Below are 23,148 nucleotides of genomic sequence, written 5' to 3' on the forward strand. Positions count from 1 at the left end.
TGAACTGTACTATAGTCACATAAACTGTACTATAGTCACATAATAAACTGTACTATAGTCCCATAATAAACTGTACTATAGTCCCATAATGAACTTTACTATAGTCCCATAATAAACTGTACTATAGTCCCATAATGAACTGTACTATAGTCCTATAATAAACAGTATATAGGTGAGGTGTTATCTCTGGTTTTAATAATAAAACAATGTTTCTCCCGCTTAGAGAAGCTATTAGGTACAAAGTTAACTACATTAAAATATATTCATCAAAATATTTATCACTCAATCAATGTTTCTATTACATCAGATTATACTGTTGTTTTATTTGTATATTAATTAGCAGGACCAGGAAAATGTAAATAAATTCAAAATCAAGAATGAAAACGTATCAAAATGTTTGATCAGTTACACACTCTGGCCTGCAGAGGGCCCCATCACCAAACTCAAGAGACGATGAGGAAACGTCCACACTTTAAAAATACCAGACAAACATTCCACCTGTTAGTTTCAAGTGTTGGGAGATTATAAATAATCACAGTTTTGGATCAAAGAAGAGAAAAACAAAAACAAAACATGAAACAAAGAAGAACTCCAAACTAATTAATACTTCAGTTACAACTCCAGATGTTTAGTCTCTGGCTTTTATTTTGATAAGCTTCATATTAATGTTTTTAATGTCTACATCATTAAAGAATGTGTGTATGTTGTTTTACAATTAATGAGTCATTAATGAGTTCATCACTTCACTGTCTCATAACACGTCATCATTTATTCACTGATTAATAATCTGAATCTGTAAAGTGACTAAAGCTGTAGAGCAGCAAGTAAAGTATACGTACAAAGTACACGCAGTTTAAGTAAAGTACACGTACAAAGTACACGCAGTTTAAGTAAAGTACATGCAGTTTAAGTAAAGTGCACGCAGTTTAAGTAAAGTACACGCAGTTTAAGTAAAATGCACATAGTTTAAGTAAAGTGCACATAGTTTAAGTAAAGTACACGTAGTTTAAGTAAAGTGCACATAGTTTAAGTAAAGTACACGTGGTTTAAGTAAAGTGCACATAGTTTAAGTAAAGTACACGCAGTTTAAGTAAAGTACACATAGTTTAAGTAAAGTACACGTAGTTTAAGTAAAGTACACGTAGTTTAAGTAAAGTGCACATAGTTTAAGTAAAGTACACGCAGTTTAAGTAAAGTGCACATAGTTTAAGTAAAGTACACGTAGTTTAAGTAAAGTACACATAGTTTAAATAAAGTACATGCAGTTTAAGTAAAGTGCACATAGTTTAAGTAAAATACACGTAGTTTAAGTAAAGTACACGCAGTTTAAGTAAAGTACACGCAGTTTAAGTAAAGTACACGCAGTTTAAGTAAAGTGCACATAGTTTAAGTAAAGTACACGTAGTTTAAGTAAAGTACACATAGTTTAAGTAAAATACACGTAGTTTAAGTAAAGTACACGTAGTTTAAGTAAAGTACACGCAGTTTAAGTAAAGTGCACATAGTTTAAGTAAAGTACACGTAGTTTAAGTAAAGTACACGTAGTTTAAGTAAAGTACACGTAGTTTAAGTAAAGTACACGCAGTTTAAGTAAAGTGCACATAGTTTAAGTAAAGTACACGCAGTTTAAGTAAAGTGCACATAGTTTAAGTAAAGTACACGTAGTTTAAGTAAAGTACACGCAATTTAAGTAAAGTGCACATAGTTTAAGTAAAGTACACGTAGTTTAAGTAAAGTACACGCAGTTTAAGTAAAGTACACGCAGTTTAAGTAAAGTGCACATAGTTTAAGTAAAGTACACGTAGTTTAAGTAAAGTACACGCAGTTTAAGTAAAGTACACGTAGTTTAAGTAAAGTACACGTAGTTTAAGTAAAGTACACGCAGTTTAAGTAAAGTGCACATAGTTTAAGTACACGCAGTTTAAGTAAAGTACACATAGTTTAAGTAAAGTACACGCAGTTTAAGTAAAGTACACATAGTTTAAGTAAAGTAAACGCAGTAACAAGTAAAGTACCTCAGAGTAAATGTTCTGCAAACCTGAAAACTTCCTGATTTAGAAATCACTGCAGCAGAAACAGGAAGCAGCCAGCAGGGGGCAGCAAACCACCACAGGAGGAGGAGGAGGAGGAGAGAGGAGAGAGGAGAGAGGAGGAGGAGGAGGAGAGAGGAGGAGAGAGGAGGAGGAGAGAGAAGGAGGAGAGAGGAGGAGGAGAGAGAAGGAGGAGAGAGGAGAGAGAAGGAGGAGAGAGAAGGAGGAGAGAGGAGAGAGAAGGAGGAGAGAGAAGGAGGAGAGAGAAGGAGGAGAGAGGAGGAGAGAGCAGGAGGAGAGAGGAGAGAGAAGGAGGAGAGAGAAGGAGAGAGCAGGAGGAGGAGGAGAGAGAAGGAGAGAGGGTTTGGGTTTTAAAGTTCCTTTATTTCACTATTCCAGTGAAACCAGAAACATTCTAAAACATCATTTGAAAAACAAAAATGGGAAAAAAAATAAAAACTTCAAATAAATCAAAACAAAAAAAATAAAGAAGTTAAAACACCAAAGAACAAATAAACAATCTATGTCAAAGATCAATACGTTCAGAAGTTCACCACCAGCTCTCCAGCAGCACCACTGAGCACAAAATGCTCCCAGTCGTCCATCTGTCCCTGAAGGCCTTTAAATTGTCCACCGTCTGGTAGTAGGTGTGTTCCACCCTGAGCCGGGCCTTCAACAGACCCTCCAGAACTCTTACTGGATCTTCACTGCCGGCACCCCGAACCCGATTCTTGCGTGTTAGCCAGATAAAAAGTTCATCAGAGTGTGGACAGCCTTCTTTTTTACACAGTATTTTGGACCAAAGGAGAGAGGAGAAAGGAGAGAGAAGGAGAGAGGAGGAGGAGAGAGGAGGAGAGAGGAGAGAGGAGGAGGAGAGAGAAGGAGGAGAGAGGAGAGAGGAGGAGAGAGGAGAGAGGAGGAGAGAGAAGGAGGAGGAGAGAGGAGGAGAGAGAAGGAGGAGGAGAGAGGAGAAAGAAGGAGGAGAGAGGGGAGAGGAGGAGGAGCAGGGGGAGGAGCACCATCTGCTCTGTAAATAACGTTATTAAATCTTAAATCTATTTCTATTTTTCATGTTTTCTGCTCTTTATTTTCATCTCAGTGAAACGTTTCAAACTCTTCATTGAACAAAGGAAACATGTTGAACTTTTGAACATATTTATTAACTTCACAAAGCTTATAAAGGTGTAATAAAGTACATCAAACATACATTTGAAATGCAGAAAGTGACTCAAGTTCTTCTGACATCATCATTAATTGTTCATTGATTAAGCTGGACGTTTTTGAGCTTTATTGGCTAATAGTGCTGTCAATCATCTAGCTTTCAATTCCAGGCAATTCTATTGGCTCCTACGGTTCGAAGGATGTCTCAATGGTGAAAATCGGAGAAGGGGGGGCTGAGATACAGCCCTGAACAGAGAGTCTGAAGCAGGATTTGACCTTAAACTAAATAACTAAAAAGGGCATAGAAAGAGCTTAAAACACTCAAAAAAGGTCCAATCTTCTGTCTATTGATTCAATGAACATCATGAGTGATACATAGAAGTGATATAGAGTGTTTTTGAATTTTAAAAATACTTTTTTATTCAAATATTGGAGTATTTGATCAGTTTTCTAATTTGAAATGCTCTATATTTCATAAATGTTTCACTGTATCTATGTATAGCTGTGTATATAGAGCCTATATCAGTTGTTCTAAGAGCCCAGCATATTAAAAGTCTTGGATACCCATACTTTCCAAAAAACAATACCCTAAAAGTGCTGTTTTTCAAGATCGAGCTTTTGAGTTTTCCAAGTTCTGCTGTGTTCCATCCTTATCTTATGTGAACCAGTAACATGTATTCTGATAGTTCCATGATTTTTCTCATCTCAAAAATATATAAAAAATGTTTTTTATTTTTTTATTTTTTTTTATACAATTAATTAGGTATTTCTTATCTTTATTCGAGCTGAGGCCTGCAAATAGGCCTCGTTTTTAAAAGGTTAATGTGAAACATTCAGATGAGGAATGAAAACAGAACGATGGGAAACAATCTGAAATGGAATGTCGTAGGAACATAAACATGGATACTTTTATATCAGATGGTATTATATATTTAATAGTTTATACATTCCTTATTTTCTTCATATTCTATTATTTATGTTTCTTATTTTATTCTATAAAAACATATTCATTACATTCAATCGTCCAAAATACATTTAAATGAAGCAACAAAGTAAGAAAGTGCAAATGTTAAAGAACAAAGTGCTTCATGAATTTAGCCTGTTAGCCTGCTAGCCTGTTAGCGATGCTACGTTAGCGTCTGTAGTTTATGCTACTTCCTGTCTCATCTCCATCTCACCTGTATTTACAGCAGGTTTGTATAAACGATGCATTTTCAATCCATTACTTCCAAAAATCATAAAAACAACAATAACAACAAGCAGCACACCAACAAACAAAACTGACAGACCAACTGCGAGTCCAAGGGATCCACTCTCGCTTCCAGCTGTTTGACCTGCAGAGCAGAAGACAGGTGAGAGCTCCCAGCAGGTCAAGTACAAACTCACCTGAGTCCTAAATCTACGGACTCACCTGAGTCCTAAATCTACGGACTCACCTGAGTCCTAAATCTACGAACTCACCTGAGTCCTAAATCTACGAACTCACCTGAGTCCTAAATCTACGAACTCACCTGAGTCCTAAATCTACGAACTCACCTGAGTCCTAAATCTACGAACTCACCTGAGTCCTAAATCTACTAACTCACCTGAGTCCTAAATCTACTAACTCACTTGAGTCCTAAATCTACTAACTCACCTGAGTCCTAAATCTACGAACTCACCTAAGTCCTAAATCTACTAACTCACCTGAGTCCTAAATCTACGAACTCACCTGAGTCCTAAATCTACTAACTCACCTGAGTCCTAAATCTACGAACTCACCTGAGTCCTAAATCTACGAACTCACCTGAGTCCTAAATCTACTAACTCACCTGAGTCCTAAATCTACTAACTCACCTGAGTCCTAAATCTACGAACTCACCTGAGTCCTAAATCTACGAACTCACCTGAGTCCTAAATCTACGAACTCACCTAAGTCCTAAATCTACTAACTCACCTGAGTCCTAAATCTACGAACTCACCTGAGTCCTAAATCTACGAACTCACCTGAGTCCTAAATCTACTAACTCACCTGAGTCCTAAATCTACTAACTCACCTGAGTCCTAAATCTACTAACTCACCTGAGTCCTAAATCTACGAACTCACCTGAGTCTCACAGCTGAGTCCGTGACCGTCAGGTTGACGAGGTGCTTGACCTCAGAGTGAGTCGTCTCTTTGCTGATTTTTACTCGACACTCGTACGTTCCGGTGTCGTCGACGCTGACGTTCTTCAGAACCAGGGAAACGTCTCCGTTCTTCATCTCCGGGTCGCTCAGCCGCACTCGACCGCGGTAACGTGGATGCTGGTAGTCGTCATACGAGCGCCGGTGTCTGTAGAAGAAGACGTAGCCGTCCGACTTCAGGTCCGGTCTGTTCCAGTCCAGCAGCGTGACGACGTCGTCGCTGCGAGTCCGACACCGGAGAGTGACGTCCTGCTCGGACCTCGCGGTCTCTGAAACGGAAACAAAGAATCCAGAATCAGTTCCGGAGCAGAAGTCCTGATCACATGAATCACCGGGTCGGGTTCAGAGGAACCTGCTGGACAGATTCTAATAATCCATCTTCAGTTGAGTCCTCATCAACGAACGTTCTCTGTGTTTTTAATGGTCACTGAATATTTATTTATATTTACTCCTATAACTCCTGACAACGCCTTTAACCATGAACGTGAGGAACCTTTATCTGGCCCTGAACCAGATCCAAGTGTAGTCCTGATCCTCTATCAGACCTCCATCAGAGAGAAGATGGTCTATTTCTACAGAGTTAATATTAATGCTCATGTTAGGACCTGAATTCTTAAAGCTCCTCTTCATCATCATGTCACTGAGTGATGAAGAGTGTGTGTGTGTGTGTGTGTGTGTGTGTGTGTGTGTGTGTGTGTGTGTGTGTGTGTGTGTGTGCGTGAACACAGCTCACCTCTGGACGCAGAGACCAGACAGACGGTCAGGAGACAGAGGACAGATGAAGACAACATGGCTGCAAATTTGAGAAAAGTAGCGCGAGCAGCTCAGCTGAGCAGCTGTTGTTTACATCAACGAAGAAGAAGAAGAAGAAGAAGGGGGGACTTCCTGGAAAGTCCCGTGTTTGCTGCGTTCAGGCTCACTCGGACTTTTTAAACTCACCATCTAAAACTCATTGTGAGCAAAACTAGTCAGTCCTCAGGAAACAGACGTGTGTCCCGAGGACTGACCCTTTTAATCAGTCTTCACTGGAGTCCACGTGACGTCACAGAGTAATAATACGAACAAACACAAGGATGAACACGGTATCTCCTGGTTCACCTGAACGCACCACAGAGTTTCTCTTCATTGTTTTCTCATTTATATCAACTTTATTCTTTAAAGTCGTCTCTTCTTCTAGGTCTACTGTGAGTCTCTCTATGACGTCAGTTAAAACACCTGGTCCACAGGTGAGCTGTGTGTGTGTGTGTGTGTGTGTGTGTGTGTGTGTGTGTGTGTGTGTGTGTAACTCACCCACTCAGAGTCTCTGCCGGAGTCCTCCACAGAGAACCGAACCAGAACCACGTGAGGAAATCATCCATTTTATCATCAGCAGTACTGATCCTCTACAGGTCCTCTACTGGTCCTCTACTGGTCCGGTACCGGTCCTCTACCGGTCCAGGTCTCTCTGTCTCCACGCTGCTCGTGATGAATGAAGACACGCAGTGACTCCTCCCTCTCTCCTCCTCAGCCAATCAGCGCCTGAGAAAGTTTTTTTTTTATCTGTTCTTTACTTTATTGACCGCAGGTAATCTGTCTTAAAGGAGCAGCGCATCACGTGTATTATTATGATTATGATGATTATGATGATTATGATTATAGAATATAGATCTGTATGTTTTCTTTAGTTACTCATATAAATAAGAGTTTTTATTCCTTCTTCTATATTTAATTTGTAACGTCTTATTGATTTTCTTTCTTTAACGAGATCTGTTCATGTTCTTGTAAAATAAATAAAACAGAATCACATTAAATCATAACACACAGTGTGATGTACCAGATACATGATATTAATATACAATAAATACTTTGTTTTTATTAGTTTGTGTCTCTGTGATGCATTTTATGAAATAACACATTTTATTTGTGAGGTTTGAACACTTTCTTTACATAGTTATCTTAAAGTCACTCATGGTTCATAATACAATAAACACCTTTGTTTGTCGGCTTTGCTGAGAGTCAGTGAACTCACCTCCACAGAGGAAGAGGAGGGTTGTCTCATGAGACAGAAGTCTTCATCACTCTGTGGTAGAATGGGTCAGACGTCTCCTCTGTGGCTCTGTGAGTATCTTTACTGTTTACATCTGATTTATCATATTTACGGTTTGTTATCGATAGAAAACAGGAAGCGAAGAGAAAACCGTGGAGTTGAAAATACAACGAAATGTTCTCACAGATTCTTTTCTCAGATTAATAAATAATCAGCCGGTTTTATGAATAAATGTATCTTTAATAAAGTGTTTCAACAACGTTTTGAATGATATTTAAGAGAATATTTAAAGAACAAACCTCAATGGTGTTCAACGACTTTCTCACATCCTGCCTCGTTTTAACAATTCTCTGCATACACATATAAATATGTATGTATATATATATGTGTGTTGTTTCATGTACACAGATACATTTTAGTTTCATCTGAGAGCTAAAAGTCTTAATCTTAAGGAACCATCTCACAGACTTTGAGTTTCAGTCTTTTGAGTTTAAGACGATTGTTCGCTATGAACCTCAAACTAACCAGAGAGTCTCTTCAGGTCTGATTTCACTCCTCAGCTGCTCCACAAAACAAGGTCAGTGAAGCTGAAGCATAAACTGTGTTTCATGTTTATACACCTGTAGATTTTAACATTATATGATATCATAAACTCCTCTCAGCTCGTCTCACTGTGAGTCTCAGCAGCTCTCAGGTGTTTCAAGATGAACCTGTCTCTCTGAGCTGTGAGGAGGACGACCCCTCTGGATGGACTGTGAGGAGAAACACAACCAGAAGACACAGGACTCAGTGTGGAGATAGATGGGGACAAACAGCTGGTTCTTCCTGTAACATCAGCTTCATGGTCCCTTTGGACGGTGGAGTCTACTGGTGTGAGTCCAGAGAGGGAGGAACCAGTAACAGCATCAACATCAGCGTCTCTGGTAAGATCAGACTGTGGAGTCAGTGTTGATGAAGCTGTGTGTGAACGGATGAACTGGACTTTGTCTCTGGGTTCAGATGGACAGGTGATCCTGCGGAGTCCCGTCCTCCCTGTGATGGAGGGACGTGACGTCACTCTGTCCTGTAGGACGAAGACGTCCTCCGACCTCTCAGCTGGTTTCTCTAAAGACGGATCCTTCATCGGGACTGAGCCTGAAGGTCTCATGACCATCCAGCGTGTCTCCGGGTCTGATGAAGGCCTCTACAGGTGTAACATGAGTGATGGAGAGTCTCCACCCAGCTGGCTGTCCGTCACAGGTGACGAGGTGAAAGGTAACTCTTGTTTCCTTCATTCACTTAAAGAGTAAAACCTCCTGTAACCACACCCAACAGTGATGTCACAGAGTACTGACACGCCCTGGAGTACACTCCTGCATCACTGCGGAAAAATTATGCAAAACAACCACAAAGTCATGCAAAATTACTAGAAAGAGACTCAAAGTAACTGCAAAGAGACAAAACAACTAATACGAGACTAAAAACAACTTCAAAGAGATAAAAACAACTTCAAAGAGATAAAAAATAACTTCAAAGAGATAAAAACAACTTCAAAGAGATAAAAACAACTTCAAAGAGATAAAAAAAATAACTTAAAAGAGATAAAAACAACTTCAAAGAGATAAAAACAACTTCAAAGAGATAAAAAATAACTTCAAAGAGATAAAAAATAACTTCAAAGAGATAAAAACAACTTCAAATAGATAAAAACAAGAGATAAAAAATAACTTCAAAGAGATAAAAATAACTTCAAAGAGATAAAAATAACTTCAAAGAGATAAAAAAACAACTATAAAGAGACAGAAAAACTACAAAAAGACTTGAAACAGCGGCAAAGAGATGCTGAAGAATTACAAAGTAACATGATTACAAAGATACTCAAAACAATACCAAAAAGACTCAAAACGACTACAAAGAGATTCAAGCCTCAAAGAGACAAAAAACTACAGAAAGTTACAAGATGACTACAAAGAGACACAAGAGCTTTTAATTATTTATTCTTTTCATTTTCTTCAGGAGAACTCACCGTCACACTTCCTCCACCATCCTCCAGCGCTGGTTTCCTCTCCTCCTCTTCCTCTCCTCCTTCCTCCTCTCCTTCTCTCTTAGTTCTGTTGTCTCTTCCGTCCCTCTGTGGTCTGGTTCTACTGGTTCTACTGGTTCTACTGGTGAGACGATGTGTCCGGAGGAAACATGACGGTGAGACACTCGACATTGCAGATGAAATATTATGTTTCACAGTTATATTTAATTCACACCGATGTTGTACAGTGAAGATCCCCGTATTTAATTAAATATATTGTATATTTATTTGTGAAGAATCACATTTATTAAAATCTACTTATTTAATTTTCTTCTTAGCATTTCACCTTTTTGCAGATAATTCACCAACATACGTGTTTAATTCAGAACTAGAACCACATCTGGGTCAGAATAAGAAGGTGTTTCCTCTGTCAAAGTGTTTCTGTGAAGTTCTGCTGTCGTCCGGTTTCCTGTTTTCTGAGGAACAAAAACTCACTTCAGTTCACTTTTTTATGTTTTACAGCACGAATGATTCTTTACAAGAACAACTGAAGTTGTTTGAAAAACGTGGATAACTCATAAATGTGTAGATTTGCATATCTCACATGTGACATTTCTATAAATGTGCAGTAAATGTTTATTTATTAACACATTTGTGACAAAATTACTTCAATATCATGCAGTTGTTATTTGTATTAGATATATTAGACACGGTGAGCTACTTTACTGCTGTGGATATCAATATTACAATTGATGAAGTAGTATTTGCAGTAATATTAATAATAATAATGTGTCACTTTATTGTGCAGAGACTGATCCGGTCTACTCATCAGTGAGAAGAACAGAAGACGTCCGTCATGAACCAATCAGGACGCGAGGTACGGCTGCTAATCAATACATTTATGTTGAATACTTATGACCATGTGATATTTCAGTTTTTCTTTTTGAATAAATTTGCAAAAAATTTCTACATTTCTGTTTTTTTTTCTGTCAAGATGGGTGCTGAGTGTACATTAATGAGAAATAAAATGAACTTTTTAGATTTTAGCAAATGGCTGCAATGAAACAAAGAGTGAAAAATTTAAAGGGGTCTGAATACTTTCCGTACCCACTGTACATATATACATACATACATACATATATATATATATATATATATATATATATATATATGTATACATATACATATATACATACATACATATATACATACATACATACATATATATATATATATATATATATATATATATATATGTATACATATACATATATACATACATACATATATACATACATACATACATATATATATATATATATATATATATATATACATATACATACATACATACATACATACATATATACATACATACATACATATATATATATATATATATATATATATACATATACATACATACATACATACATACATATATACATACATACATACATATATATATATACATACATACATACATACATACATACATACATACATACATATATATACATATATATATATATATATATATATACACACACATATATATACACACACTACACTAACAGTGCTGTTTCATTCTTTGTATGAATATTCTTTTATTTTCCAGAGAGCGATCCGGCTGCTGTTTGTTCATCAAGAACTGAAGAAGATGATTATGGAGAAATAGTGATCAGACCGACCAGGAAGAGAGGTAATTATAACAACAACAACAACAACAACAATAATAATAATAACAATAATAATAACAATAATAATAATAACAATAATAATAACAATAATTATAACAATAATAATAATAATAATAACAACAATAATAATAATAATAATAATAATAATAACAATAATAATAACAATAATAATAATAACAATAATAATAATAATAATAACAATAATAATAATAATAATAACTTTATTTGAGAGGTTCAGCTGCTCGTCTGATTCACATGTTCTTTAAAGTGTCATTTGTGTTTTATGTTGTTTGCGTTCAGAGTTCTCAGCAGAGCCAGAAGTCGTCTACTCTTCACTGAAGTCCACATCCAGTCCTCCACACCAGTGAAGACCAGCTGCTGGTCTACTGGTCCCCAACTGGTCCCCAACTGGTCCCCAACTGGTCCCCAACTGGTCTCTATCTGGTCTCTAACTGGTCTCTACTGGTCTCTACTGGTCTCTACTGGTCTCTACATTACATCATATGTTGTGTGTTTTCACATGTTGGTGCTGCTGCAGGGCGTCGTCTTCTCTGCTGAAACATTTTGAATAATGTGTTGAACTTGTGCAGCTATAAGCTGATTTATTAAATATGAATTATGACCGTTGTGCAGCAGCTTCCTGTTTGTTGTCTTCCTGTCAGCAGCCAGCAGGGGGCAGCAGCTTCACTGAGAACTCTTCAACACACAGCAGGAAGTCTGCAGAAATAAACACTGTTTTAAATAATCAGACAGAAATATATAAGTGCGTGCATCAATAATTACAAAAAGACACCAGCTGAGCAGAGTTCATGTACATGTATAGACCCTTGGTCAGGAAAGCTACGAGACGTTATGTTGCTTGTGTTGTTTCATTGGAGGACAGAACACAGGAGCCTACGACAACACAACAGTCAACACTGTTCAACGTTCTCTAACGTTCTCTAACGTTCTCTAACGTCTCAACCCTCTGCTCCTGGTCATAGAATCACTCTCAACAGGCCAGCAGCACAACAACAACAACATCCACCTCACTCTCTCTGCCAATCACAGGCACGCTCATGTGACCCCCTCTGAGAAAAACATCGTGTTGCAACAGGAAGACACACCCATAAACTTAAACTTACATAACAACATGTTCAGGGTTCAATCGAGATCAGTGCAGACTGAAGGAACAACAACACGTGTTCGCATACAAGGAAACACACTAGTGTGTGTATGTAGGTGGATATATGTATATTTATATAAAGTACCAATGAACAACAAACACACAACATCTACACACACTTCTGTTTCTGTAAAGTGTTTAAAAGAAAGAATATAAATTATGTTTTCTGCAGAATGAGTTTAGTCTCCACACTGATAATCATCTTGTTATTGTCAAGATAATATATTTATATATATATATATATATATATATATATATATATATATATATATATATATACCTCCCACAGCTGCTGCTTCCTGAGTATTCAGGGTAAAGTACAAACAGGAAGTGGTGAAAATGACATTTGAATGTTGAAACTCAGCAACAGCTCAGTGATTAACTGCAGAACAATTTGGAGGGAAATTCCGTGAACTCAAAGAGACTCTGATCTGTTGTCAGTAAATCTTTCATGAGTTTAGTAATTAATCCTCTTTCTCTGTTCTGTTCTACAGACGTTAAACTGGAAAAAGAGGAACGACAACATGTCCTCTCATGCTGATAGAGAGGGAATCATTTGACTCCACATTTGAATGTCAAACATGAGGAGTTGTGATGAACTCTGTCGAGCTGCAGAGAGTCTGCTCACTGATAAAAGAGGTCAGAGAGGTTCACTGTCCTCTCGGTGAAAGTGAAACTGTTCAAGAGGCTTATCAACAATTTAAAACATGAACTCGTTTACTTCCTCAGACATTCTGATGAACGTCAGCACTCACATTTACACGACAAACAACGTGTTGATATGATAAATAAAATAATAGTGGATCCCATGATTCTGGAAACCATCCATAGAAGTTAAAGGTACAGTTCTGAAAGTCTTCATGAGAACAGAGAACTTTTCTTTAGTATCATGTAACAGTTATAACGACTTGAATTCTGTTCTAGAAGCAGGATGTTGTTCAAAGGACAACAAAAGCTCACATGAAGGTTCACGAGACGGTTTAAAGTGGGACTTTGAGCTCCTTCATTGTTCAGCAGAACGGCCTACTGGAACTAAATGAAGTGCTGTACTGTAGGCGGTACCCGGAACACAGATCCTGTTTGTTTGGTGTCAGGCCGGTTCACTGTTGCGTCAACAGTCAACAGACAGCTGCTGGAAAACGACTTAAACGCCTGTCGACAAATGAAGATATAGCATTTCATTTTAACAGCTGAGTCCATGCAACCTGCATTTACAGTCATCAGTTATTAATAAAGCCAGTTACTAACAGCTGACAAGAAAACGACTAGACAACCCCCCCCCCCCCCCCCCCCGATCACAAAGAAAAACATCAATACAAATATAAGCATATGTGAAAAATATAGTGATGATTTTTCAGTGTACAAGGAGTCATAGTGACTCTAGTAAAAAAACAGAACAGCAAAAGTTAGGAAAATAAATTTACTAAAAAATGAAATTGAAATAGAAAAAGTACATTGCAACAACATTAGGTTGAAACAAGAGTACAAACATGTAAGAAGTGAAACCAACACCACCTGATAGAAACTAAAACAGAGACGTGATTTTGTCCACAAAGGCCATTAGCCCTGAACTCACTCCACTCCCACCAACTGCCTCACTGACATTAAACCATGGACGCAAACCAACTTCCTCAAACTCCACTGTGATAAACCTGACATGATCATCGTGAGGGTTGAAGTTTAGAAGCATCTTTAGGATGATTAAAAACACACCGTGAGGAAAGTATTAAATACTACAATGTATTACAATGTCACAGGATATTGATGTGTGGAATGTATTATATGTTTACAGTATATCTACTTGAAGAAGATAGTATATGTGTATCATGTGTTGACCTATTGGATGTACTAACTAAATGTACAGTGATGAGCTGTGAGGGAGAGACAGGGATTTTGAGAGAGGCTTTACGGATACTACCGTGACCATATGGTGATGAGTTTCAAGAGGCCGACTACAGGAATGCTAAAAGGTGTGAACACAGCGGGGGAAGGACAAGCAGAGATGTTGAGGAACACAGCCCTATGGAACGAGGGGCGGACCGGGCCAAGGAGCTCAACCGAGAGTGGACACTGTCCGAAGCCGGGAGGGGACAGTTGGATTTCAGCCAATCACAGAGCTGATAATGGACTTTTACAGCTTCAGGAGGAAACTGTAGAGTATAAGACTTTGTTGCCGAGGATTTCTCTGGAGTTATCGACGCTGCCACTGTTTGCTTCTGTTCATAAACAAGAGAGAATCATCAACATGCAACATATTTCATATCAGTCTGAACAGGTTTCATCTGAGAAAAACATCGTTTTCCAACAGGAAGACACACCCATAAACTTAAACTTACACGACAACATGTCCTCTCATGCTGATAGAGAGGGAATCATTTGACTCCACATTTGAATGTCAAACATGAGGAGTTGTGATGAACTCTGTCGAGCTGCAGAGAGTCTGCTCACTGATAAAAGAGGTCAGAGAGGTTCACTGTCCTCTCGGTGAAAGTGAAACTGTTCAAGAGGCTTATCAACAATTTAAAACATGAACTCGTTTACTTCCTCAGACATTCTGATGAACGTCAGCACTCACATTTACACGACAAACAACGTGTTGATATGATAAATAAAATAATAGTGGATCCCATGATTCTGGAAACCATCCATAGAAGTTAAAGGTACAGTTCTGAAAGTCTTCATGAGAACAGAGAACTTTTCTTTAGTATCATGTAACAGTTATAACGACTTGAATTCTGTTCTAGAAGCAGGATGTTGTTCAAAGGACAACAAAAGCTCACATGAAGGTTCACGAGACGGTTTAAAGTGGGACTTTGAGCTCCTTCATTGTTCAGCAGAACGGCCTACTGGAACTAAATGAAGTGCTGTACTGTAGGCGGTACCCGGAACACAGATCCTGTTTGTTTGGTGTCAGGCCGGTTCACTGTTGCGTCAACAGTCAACAGACAGCTGCTGGAAAACGACTTAAACGCCTGTCGACAAATGAAGATATAGCATTTCATTTTAACAGCTGAGTCCATGCAACCTGCATTTACAGTCATCAGTTATTAATAAAGCCAGTTACTAACAGCTGACAAGAAAACGACTAGACAACCCCCCCCCCCCCCCCCCCCCGATCACAAAGAAAAACATCAATACAAATATAAGCATATGTGAAAAATATAGTGATGATTTTTCAGTGTACAAGGAGTCATAGTGACTCTAGTAAAAAAACAGAACAGCAAAAGTTAGGAAAATAAATTTACTAAAAAATGAAATTGAAATAGAAAAAGTACATTGCAACAACATTAGGTTGAAACAAGAGTACAAACATGTAAGAAGTGAAACCAACACCACCTGATAGAAACTAAAACAGAGACGTGATTTTGTCCACAAAGGCCATTAGCCCTGAACTCACTCCACTCCCACCAACTGCCTCACTGACATTAAACCATGGACGCAAACCAACTTCCTCAAACTCCACTGTGATAAACCTGACATGATCATCGTGAGGGTTGAAGTTTAGAAGCATCTTTAGGATGATTAAAAACACACCGTGAGGAAAGTATTAAATACTACAATGTATTACAATGTCACAGGATATTGATGTGTGGAATGTATTATATGTTTACAGTATATCTACTTGAAGAAGATAGTATATGTGTATCATGTGTTGACCTATTGGATGTACTAACTAAATGTATAGTGATGAGCTGTGAGGGAGAGACAGGGATTTTGAGAGAGGCTTTACGGATACTACCGTGACCATATGGTGATGAGTTTCAAGAGGCCGACTACAGGAATGCTAAAAGGTGTGAACACAGCGGGGGAAGGACAAGCAGAGATGTTGAGGAACACAGCCCTATGGAACGAGGGGCGGACCGGGCCAAGGAGCTCAACCGAGAGTGGACACTGTCCGAAGCCGGGAGGGGACAGTTGGATTTCAGCCAATCACAGAGCTGATAATGGACTTTTACAGCTTCAGGAGGAAACTGTAGAGTATAAGACTTTGTTGCCGAGGATTTCTCTGGAGTTATCGACGCTGCCACTGTTTGCTTCTGTTCATAAACAAGAGAGAATCATCAACATGCAACATATTTCATATCAGTCTGAACAGGTTTCATCTGAGAAAAACATCGTTTTCCAACAGGAAGACACACCCATAAACTTAAACTTACACGACAACATGTCCTCTCATGCTGATAGAGAGGGAATCATTTGACTCCACATTTGAATGTCAAACATGAGGAGTTGTGATGAACTCTGTCGAGCTGCAGAGAGTCTGCTCACTGATAAAAGAGGTCAGAGAGGTTCACTGTCCTCTCGGTGAAAGTGAAACTGTTCAAGAGGCTTATCAACAATTTAAAACATAAATATCAAGTTTCCTGCTCTGGAAAAAACACGAGAGAACAATGTGGTGTTTAGTACAAGTACACGTTTGAAGTACTGAGGTCTCTCGTTTACTTCCTCAGACATTCTGATGAACGTCAGCACTCATATTTACACGACAAACAACGTGTTGATATGATAAATAAAATAATAGTGGAGCAATAAAAAGGATCCCATGATTCTGGAAACCATCCATAGAAGTTAAAGGTACAGTTCTGAAAGTCTCCATGAGAACAGAGAACACTAGTTCTTCTCTCTGCGCTGTTAACTTCCTCTAACAGGTGGGTTTGGTAAAATACCCTCGAGGACTTTATGTGTCATGGAGGCTCATGTTAACCACAGAAAGCAGAAGAAATGTGTCAGAAGTTTCCGTCTGCTCACAGTCTGACTGTGTGACTGTGGGGGAAGGGCTGATCAGAGGAGGAGACGTCCTCTCAGACTCTGTGGCGCCATGGAGACAAAGAGAGATCACATTACACATCAACACTTAAAGCTACAGAGCACCAGGAAGCAGGATGTAGAGTCACAAGTCCTCACTGTGTGTGTGTGTGTGTAGAAACACACTAAAAAAGTAGAAAATGAAACTGTGATCACTTCAATGTCGACCTGTTAACTTGAGTTCTGTAGTCGTTGACTTTATTCTTAACTCGTGTAAATAGAACAGTTTATAGTTTATGTTTAATTAATCTAATCCGATGTTATTTACATATATATATATATACATACATATATATATATATACATACATATATATATATATATATATATATATATATATACACATACATACATACATACATATATATATATACATATATAAATATATATATACATATATATATATATATATATATATATATAGATATATCCCAGCATGCATTGAGGTCCTCCAGAAACCCTTTTCTCTAATTGGTCTGTTTACTGATGTTGGTCTTTGTTCTGAGAGAGATTGAGGACATTCTTTTTAAACGTGTTGTCATTGTTCACACAGGTGTGTCTGTCAGTGTGTAGACACACCTGTGTAAAAGTGATGTCATATGTCATTGTTCACACAGGTGTGTCTGTCAGTGTGTAGACACACCTGTGTGAACAGGCAGTGCTCCAGGTGACTTACCTGTACCAACAGGTTCTACTTTCAGCTTCACTTCTTCACAAAGGAAACCAGCAGCTGCTCCTCTTCTGAACAAAAGGTGCTTTGAACAGTTCAATCATTTTGAACAATCAATACAAAATATATTTTTAATATTTTGAGCTGCTGTAAAAAAATATAAAAATATGCACAAATACAATAAAACAAGTTGCACAAAAGTTAAGTGTTATTCCTCAAATACATTCTGTGTGTTTTTAAAGTTCATTATTAACTTCCATCATTCTGACTCGTTGATTCAGATGAAATAATGAACTGCTGTCATCTAATCTGTACTTGTTGAAGATTTGTTCACATTATTTCATAACCACATTTAATGCAGATCTACTTTGTAGATTATACATAAATAATCCTCCAGACTCCCCTGACATTGATTTGGTTTTACATTTTTTAACAGTAATTCTCTGAGTTTAATAAATCACAGTTTATCTTTATCCTTTTCATGAGCTGGAAATATATTATACATGTGTATATTTATATGAGACCTCGTATTACTAATCTAAAGTACATTTCACATCGTAGAAGGAATGTATGAAGAACCCGACATATGAAACACAAACAGAGTACAAGACAAACACCTGATTTTAGGATATTTGATTTCAGTGAAAAGCGGTGAATAAGCGTAAATAAAGGCTCCTCGTGATAACATCTCTGGTTGCTGTAGGGTGACATTTGTGTACGTTGGAATATTTATAAAAATCTCTAATTTGATTTTTTTACTGCAGCATGTGTTGAATTTATAAACTCTCTACATGTGTGTGTTGGCTGCCTTAAGTGCATTAGTCTGACCCTACTCTGGTACCAACCTGCCATGGGAGACCCTAACAGGACAGGTGTGTCCAGACAGCACAGCTACCAGAGTCAACAGGTACGCAAACCCCCCCGCCTCAATAAGGCTGCAATCGTGGAGGGGACAAATGGTTGGTGAGTGTCATCGTGAATCTCACTGCTTCCTCTTGACAAACCCCGACCCCGGTCCAGCCATTTCAGCTCTCTAATTGGCCGAGCAGTGAGTTGATCTCATCTCACTCCACACTCACTGATTCATCCACTGCTTTCAGTTTATCTATGAAACCAAACTACCGCTGGTAAAACCCCCACATATCTCAGCTCACTGCTCATCATCTCTTTCGGTTTCACAAACACGGTCGTTCCTAAAGTCTGCTGCAGAAGAACGGAGCTAACTTGTCCAGGAGACACTTGTTGTCTTTGGCTTCAGGTCTTCTCTGTAAAAGAGAAACTGGTTCTCATTTGACTTGCGTCAGTAATGAACCTGAACCCATCGTCACTGCTTCTAGCAGCTCTACGGGGGGCGGAGTTTAGCCAAGAAGAGCAGTGAGATTCATGATTATACTGATCGTTACAGCAACCAGGGAGATTATTGGTTCACGGTGAAGACTCAGGGTTCTGTAGGTCTTCTGGGTGTTTGATGAACTGATCGTCCACCGCTCCATCTTCATCTGATCTCTTGACCAGATGTGTTTTGGACACTCGGCGACGAATCACAACGACTCCAACGACTCCAAGAAGCAACACAGAACCTGCTGCTGACCCAACGAAAGAACGACGGACGCGTTCGTTCATGGTGTTCTCATCGTTCATGGTGTTCTTATCGTTCATGGTGTTCTTATCGTTCATGGTGTTCTCATCATTCATGGTGTTCTCATCGTTCATGGTGTTCTCATCATTCATGGTGTTCTCATCGTTCATGGTGTTCTTATCGTTCATGGTGTTCTTATCGTTCATGGTGTTCTTATCGTTCATGGTGTTCTCATCGTTCATGGTGTTCTCATCGTTCATGGTGTTGGCTGAATTTGAAGATTAAAACACACATTAGTCATGTAAACTGCTCTACAGCCTGCTCCACTCTGAGCTCCTCTAACTCACCTTTAACCTTCAGCTGGATGGTTCTGACCGGCTCTTCCTCGATGATGGCTCTCTTTCTGCGTCTTGAATCTCCCGTTGCCACCAAACACTTGTACGTTCCGGTGTCGCTGAGGACCGCGTCCTTCAGACGCAGAGACAAGTCTCCTCCTTTAAGCTGGAGGTCCACCAGCTCCACCCGGTCCTTAAAGGTGGAGTCTTGGTGGTCTGGATAATAGTGGCCATCGGAGTAAAACAGGATGTGCTTTTGTGGCTGGTCCTCTTTGATCCACTCTACAGCTCTGATGGGGGTCCTGCTATCACTACATTTCAGGACGACTGTCTCTCCTACTTTTACCTCTTCTCCATCCACGAGGCCTGAAAAACATCCAGAGCAAAGAGTGAGCTCTCTTCACATTACATCAGAATCAGAATCAGCTTTATTGAGCCTGTGTGTGAACACATACATGGAATGTGACTCTGGTTTCACTTTGCTCTCAACGTACAAAACACAGAATGTACAAATAAACAAGAGAAATATGAAAAGAAGGACATTAAAGACAACTAAGTAAGAGAGAAACTAAGCATACACATTTAACTACTATGTACAATATAAATATATATTGAAGAATATATATGAGCATAAAGAATGACAATGATTTGGGGCATTAGTGCAGAATGAAGGTTCAGTTTGTCTGATTAATTGTTCATCAGTCTCTGAACACAGAGGCACTAAATATGAAAGTCATTTCACAGACAGCGAGGGGTTAATCTGCTGTGTCACCTTGACGACCGAGTCAGTGTCAGTCTGGGTGTTGTGGTTTGATTTCAGCCAATCACAAGACTACACAGCCCAACGGTTGGCCACGCCCCCTCCTTAAGTTACCGCCCACTCAAACTGCCTGAAACAGTGAGTACAATCTCTCACTCAGATCTAAAGTTACTTACTAAGTTAAATACAACACCGACATAACATTATATAAGAAACATACATGTAAATAAATATGAACTAATTCATCATTTCAAACATTAAAGAACAATTTAAAAATCCAGTCTGATTATCAAACAAGCTGAAATGAACAGTGAAAAGATCATGAAAGTGAACCATTACACTCCATCTACCAATATCTACTAAAACAAGATCACTATGGTTTCACAAAACTGGTCAGAACTAAAATCTCTCATGAATACATGTTGTCATTAAGAGTTGATCTTTACCAGCAGCTGTTTCAATCAGAAGAAATGACAGGATGAGGAATGAAGCCATGAGAGCCGAGCTGTGTTGGTCTGCTGCTCCTCTGCTCTTGTCTCTGCTCTGCTCTTGTCTCTGCTCTTGTCTCTACTCTGCTCTTGTCTCTACTCTGCTCTGCTCTTGTCTCTGCTCTTGTCTCTACTCTGCTCTTGTCTCTGCTCTTGTCTCTACTCTGCTCTTGTCTCTACTCTTGTCTCTACTCTGCTCTCGTCTCTACTCTTGTCTCGTCTCTACTCTTGTCTCTACTCTTGTCTCTACTCTGCTCTCGTCTCTACTCTGCTCTGTGTGTGAGAGCAGAGTAGAGACAGATGGTTGCCTCATGACTGCAGTGATGTCCACACCCCAGAGGAAGCAAACGCAACAGAAAGTAGGATCAGTGCCACAACACTGATCCGGTCTTTTCCAGTGTGTTCTGTAACTTGTGACTGTTTGTGTTCAGACTGCATTAGTTTCAGTGAGCTGCACCAAATAACACAGAGACACTGAGCACCAACATCACTGCTGGTCCCACTGGAAAGAGTCCAGTCTTCTATTATTTATTTAAATATATAGAAATACACAAATAATATAAAAGACTGGACTCTTTATTTATATATATATATATATATATATATATATATATATATATATATAAAGAGTCCAGTCTTCTATTATTTATTTAAATATATAGAAATACACAAATAATATAAAAGACTGGACTCTTTATTTATATATATATATATATATATATATATATATATATATATATATATATATATATATATATATATATATATAAAGAGTCCAGTCTTCTATTATTTATTTAAATATATAGAAATACACAAATAATATAAAAGACTGGACCCTTTATTTATATATATATATATATATATATATATATATATATATATATATATATATATATATATATATATACACACACACACACACACACACACACACACACACACACACACACACACACACTCTACAGTTAGTACTTTACACTGAGACTCTGGCTTCAGAATAAGAAGGAACACATCACGAACAAACATGGTGGAGAAAAAAATCACACTGACAAACAGGCTGAGTCTACATAACCGCTGCTAATAACCCAGGACCAACAACACGTAGCGTTAGCATGGTGCTACATGGCTAGTTAGCATCTGACAGGTACAAACACACAAGGACAGCCTGTAGACGTACAACAAGGACAACTTACTGATCCCGCTTTACTAAGTCCAAGTCCACCTGGAGGACACCTGGTCTCCAGAGTCCTTCTCCTGTGCGGTCTGAAGCCGTGTTTGAGTGTTGATGGAGATGCTACAATGTTAGCTTAGCATAGCACCGACCAAACCAAACTCCATTCAGAAAACAAGTATTTTAAAAGTTATTTGTTTGTCGTCTTGCAGAGAGAACTAACAAAACATGAATTCAGACATTTTACAATTCTGCATCCTTTTTATCTGTTTATTGTAATTAAATCTCAGCTAAATCTGTTAATTCTGTGTTCATACAGCTGAAGTTTACAGCCGACATGTGACTCTTTAGACACAGTGAAAACAGCTCCATGATGTTATGAACCAGACAACACACCGTTTACTTTCCACATATCTGGACTTACAGAAATAAAGGTTACTTCTTCTGTGGTTGATGGAGGAAATAAATGGCTTAACTTACTAGATAACAGCTTCCATGAGTCCTGAACCTCCTGCCTGGTCCAGTCACTGGGTTTACAATCAGCTGTAGAATCCTGGGATCCTATTGGCTGCCGTCCGACGGGGTGGAGCTACATGTAGCCGCCTCATCGTTCTAGTTGGTTCTACCCGGCTGCTTCCTGACACTGTGTTCCACGACCAATAACACCTGAGACCAGAAAGAAGGAAAAGGTTATTGAGCACACAGTATGAATGTTCTTTTTCAGAATCAGAATCAGATTTATTGGTCATGTGTGTGTACGCATTCATGGAACTTGACTCCGGTTTCCACTTCGCTCTCAATGTACAAACGCAAGTTTACAATAAACAAGAAAAAAATATATATATAAAAAATAAAACAAGGACAACAAAAAAAAGTAGAACAGGTATAAACATTTAACAACTATGTACAATACGGTGGTAATTTTACAAACAGAGGTAGTAGTGCAGTATGTGTGATTAATTGTTCATTCATATTTGACTAATAATGGGTGAAAACACGAGTTAACAGGCTACATGGCTACACAAAAAAACTGTTAACGGTCAGCCTCCTGCAAAATAAAGAGGAGCTCATTTACAAAAGTTAAGGCTTGTT

At 38.4% G+C, this 23,148-nt stretch overlaps 3 protein-coding genes across 4 annotated transcripts; 1 reads left to right on the plus strand and 2 right to left on the minus strand.

Moving 5' to 3' along the window:
- Positions 1–3,168: 3,168 nt before the first annotated feature.
- LOC137874440 (coxsackievirus and adenovirus receptor homolog) lies at positions 3,169–6,805 on the minus strand. 2 transcript variants are annotated; one of them, XR_011103305.1, is made up of 3 exons: positions 6,645–6,805; positions 5,278–5,623; positions 3,169–4,525 (listed from the first exon to the last, which is right to left on the minus strand). XR_011103305.1 is itself a non-coding variant. In XM_068713124.1 (3 exons), exons 1-3 carry the CDS (start codon positions 6,143–6,145, stop codon positions 4,414–4,416), a joined length of 516 nt encoding a protein of 171 aa, XP_068569225.1. In that variant the 5' UTR covers positions 6,146–6,227; the 3' UTR covers positions 3,169–4,413. The 2 variants fall into 2 exon arrangements, 1 of the variants encoding a protein (XP_068569225.1); XM_068713124.1 differs by lacking the exon at positions 6,645–6,805 and adding an exon at positions 6,088–6,227.
- A 604-nt stretch (positions 6,806–7,409) lies between these two features.
- Positions 7,410–11,704, plus strand: LOC137874427 (hemicentin-2-like). The gene is made up of 8 exons (XM_068713099.1): positions 7,410–7,451; positions 7,922–7,957; positions 8,043–8,303; positions 8,380–8,634; positions 9,376–9,558; positions 10,191–10,259; positions 11,001–11,084; positions 11,383–11,704. Exons 1-8 carry the CDS (start codon positions 7,424–7,426, stop codon positions 11,448–11,450), a joined length of 984 nt encoding a protein of 327 aa, XP_068569200.1. The 5' UTR covers positions 7,410–7,423; the 3' UTR covers positions 11,451–11,704.
- Positions 11,705–17,823: 6,119 nt separating this feature from the next.
- On the minus strand, positions 17,824–21,241 carry LOC137874434 (eukaryotic translation initiation factor 2-alpha kinase PK4-like). The gene is made up of 3 exons (XM_068713110.1): positions 20,844–21,241; positions 19,650–20,003; positions 17,824–19,570 (listed from the first exon to the last, which is right to left on the minus strand). The coding sequence occupies exons 1-3, from the start codon at positions 20,890–20,892 to the stop codon at positions 19,149–19,151; spliced, it is 825 nt and encodes a 274-aa protein (XP_068569211.1). The 5' UTR covers positions 20,893–21,241; the 3' UTR covers positions 17,824–19,148.
- Positions 21,242–23,148: the final 1,907 nt, after the last annotated feature.

This window comes from Cebidichthys violaceus, unplaced genomic scaffold (genome assembly GCF_023349555.1).
Source record: "Cebidichthys violaceus isolate CVI_PGR_0920_01 unplaced genomic scaffold, fCebVio1.0.p SCAF_19, whole genome shotgun sequence".
NCBI classification, from domain to species: Eukaryota; Metazoa; Chordata; class Actinopteri; order Perciformes; family Stichaeidae; genus Cebidichthys; species Cebidichthys violaceus.

Coding starts and splice junctions, on each gene's coding strand:
- LOC137874440 (XM_068713124.1), bottom strand. CDS start 6,145: ATGTTGTCTTCATCTGTCCTCTGTCTCCTGACCGTCTGTCTGGTCTCT. Junction 5,624..6,087: donor TCTGGTCTCTGCGTCCAGAG/GTGAGCTGTGTT, acceptor TTTCCGTTTCAG/AGACCGCGAGGTCCGAGCAG. Junction 4,526..5,277: donor GACTCAGCTGTGAGACTCAG/GTGAGTTCGTAG, acceptor TCTGCTCTGCAG/GTCAAACAGCTGGAAGCGAG.
- LOC137874427 (XM_068713099.1), top strand. CDS start 7,424: ATGGGTCAGACGTCTCCTCTGTGGCTCT. Junction 9,559..10,190: donor TGTCCGGAGGAAACATGACG/GTGAGACACTCG, acceptor TTTATTGTGCAG/AGACTGATCCGGTCTACTCA. Junction 10,260..11,000: donor TGAACCAATCAGGACGCGAG/GTACGGCTGCTA, acceptor TTTATTTTCCAG/AGAGCGATCCGGCTGCTGTT.
- LOC137874434 (XM_068713110.1), bottom strand. CDS start 20,892: ATGGCTTCATTCCTCATCCTGTCATTTCTTCTGATTGAAACAGCTGCT. Junction 20,004..20,843: donor TCTGATTGAAACAGCTGCTG/GTAAAGATCAAC, acceptor GATGTTTTTCAG/GCCTCGTGGATGGAGAAGAG. Junction 19,571..19,649: donor CATCCAGCTGAAGGTTAAAG/GTGAGTTAGAGG, acceptor CTTCAAATTCAG/CCAACACCATGAACGATGAG.